The 2,117-nt window shown below is 47.4% G+C and overlaps 1 protein-coding gene across 1 annotated transcript in view; it reads right to left on the reverse strand.

Annotated features, from left to right (window-relative positions):
• Positions 1-1,770, reverse strand: part of LOC143296035 (uncharacterized) — a 16,070-nt gene extending 14,300 nt beyond the window's left edge. The window contains exon 1 of the mRNA XM_076607780.1: positions 362-1,770. Coding sequence (XP_076463895.1) covers positions 460-846 — 387 coding nt within the window. The 5' untranslated portion in view covers positions 847-1,770 and the 3' untranslated portion in view covers positions 362-459. The remainder of the gene's footprint in view (positions 1-361) is intronic.
• Positions 1,771-2,117: the final 347 nt, after the last annotated feature.

A 2,117-nucleotide genomic window follows, 5' to 3' on the forward strand; every position in this document is an offset into this window, starting at 1 on the left:
TAAGGCTATCATTATTATCATTCTTGTTATCATCATCATTATCATTACTATTATCATTAGTATGAGGAGTTTGTGTTATACTCCCAGTTTGGTTAATCATTCTTACCATGTCAAACTCAAATACATCAGTTTGACATGGCACAGTAAATGACACCAAAATGAGGAGTTAGTGTCATACTCACAGTTTGGTTAAATATACTTAGCATGTAAAACTGATGCATTTGAGTTTGAACATGGTACAGTATATGACACCAAAAGTAGTATTTCATCATCATCATCATAACTGACAATGTGAATAATACGGGGGATGGGGGTGGGGAGGGGTGGGGGGGGAGGAAGTAACTGACATTACCAAACTCACCTGGACAGACATGATGACCATCAAGGGAAAGAAGGAGAGAGGGTGGGGAGAGGGGAGGGTGGGAGGTGGGGATGGGGAGAGGGGTCCAGGAGGCCGGATCAGGCGGAAGAATCGGGGGCAGTGGTGGCGTTGTTCCCCTCTGCAGCGGCGGCGACAGGGGGTGGGGTGGTGGTGGTGGTGATGGGGGTGGTCGGGGGCTTGCTGAGCTCGGGTTCCCACACGAGGCTGTAGTACACGGCCAGCACAATGGCGGCCAGGGACACGGCGAACACGTAGACCAGAACGGTGCCCAGCCGCTTCCACTTCTTGCTGCTCTTGGAGGCCATCTTCCCTTTGCCCTTGTCATTGCTGGCGAAGCCGGCAGCGCTCTTGTTGGACTGGCCCCCACCAGTGGAGTGGGCGGCGTTGGCTCTGAAGGCAGGGGTGGGGGCTTCTTCTTTGTCCATCGTCCGTGCACCGCTGCGGTGGCTGGGGCTCGTTGACATAGATCTACGGTATCGTGGAGCACTCCAGAAAACAATGACAAAACACCGTTCAAATGCCAAATCTTTTACTGAGTTTGGCAGGGAAGGGAAAAAATAATAAAACACGTATCTGTCTCTGAGTTTGGCAGGGAAGGGAAAAAATAATAAAACACGTATCTGTCTCTGAGTTTGGCAGGGAAGGAAAATAAAATAAAATAAAACACGTATCTCTCTCTTGGCCCTCTCAACTTCTCCCTGAAATTATTTCACAGAAGGGATTGCGGGTGTGTAGTTAGGCTTGGTTTGGTAAAATCCCAACTGAACGCAAGAACGGATCAACTGACAACAAGGAAGTAAACTTGGTCCCGTAACAGTCACATACACATCCACACACACAGTGAATCGCTGAGTGTGTACGAAGTCCCTTTTGTGTGGGTGATGGAAATGACTGGAAAACAGTAGAAGCAGTGTCGGTAGATTTCTGTGGTCACAGTTGTTGCTGCTAGTGTTGCTTCTCCACAGTGCGTTACACAAAACGAGTCGTGCCGTGCAACTGGTTGTATGGGCCCTGTAGCCTGTGCTGGTTGAGTTCTTGTCAGTGACGGTTGGGCGGTGGCGGTTTTAAAACGCTGTCGTGGTGCGTGGTGTTGATATTGATTGGCTCGGCTCCCTCTGAGTGACTGAGAGTGACAGACAGCACGCGACAACTTGCTAACTCACAGCTTGTGTCCTGCTGCACGTGACTCGATACTCGCTGCCAGGGTGTGACAATCTTTTTTTTTTCTTTTCTTTTTTTTTCTGTTCAGTCAATCTCCATCCCGCGCACTGACGTCCTTTTATTGCTGGGCGTTGGCTGGAAAAGATCGAGGGAGAAACCTGTTGATGCGGAACTTACCGTCAGCAGACCGGTCAACAGTCTTTGAAGAGCGACAGCTCTCTGCAGTTCACGCGGACTGAATCATGCATGGACGCGAAAATGCGGACCGGCCGAAAGTTTAGCCGGCCAGTAAATGTTATGGCCTTTCATGTGGCACTTTTATACCATATTCGCGAAAGACACCCCCCTCCCCCTCCCTACCACACACACACCATTCAGTTTTGTTGTTGTTGTTTTGTTCGTTTGAAAAATAAGATATGTCGCCACATATATAAGATTTATTAAAGCTAAACTGATTTTTACAGTCTAACTTACGTTACTGTGAGCTCAAAGTAAATTAAAAGTTTATGAGGAATATTTTCATATGATTATATGATGATTAGACATACACATTCATCTATTTATTTATCTATTT

This window comes from Babylonia areolata, chromosome 21 (genome assembly GCF_041734735.1).
Source record: "Babylonia areolata isolate BAREFJ2019XMU chromosome 21, ASM4173473v1, whole genome shotgun sequence".
Classification (NCBI taxonomy): domain Eukaryota; kingdom Metazoa; phylum Mollusca; class Gastropoda; order Neogastropoda; family Buccinidae; genus Babylonia; species Babylonia areolata.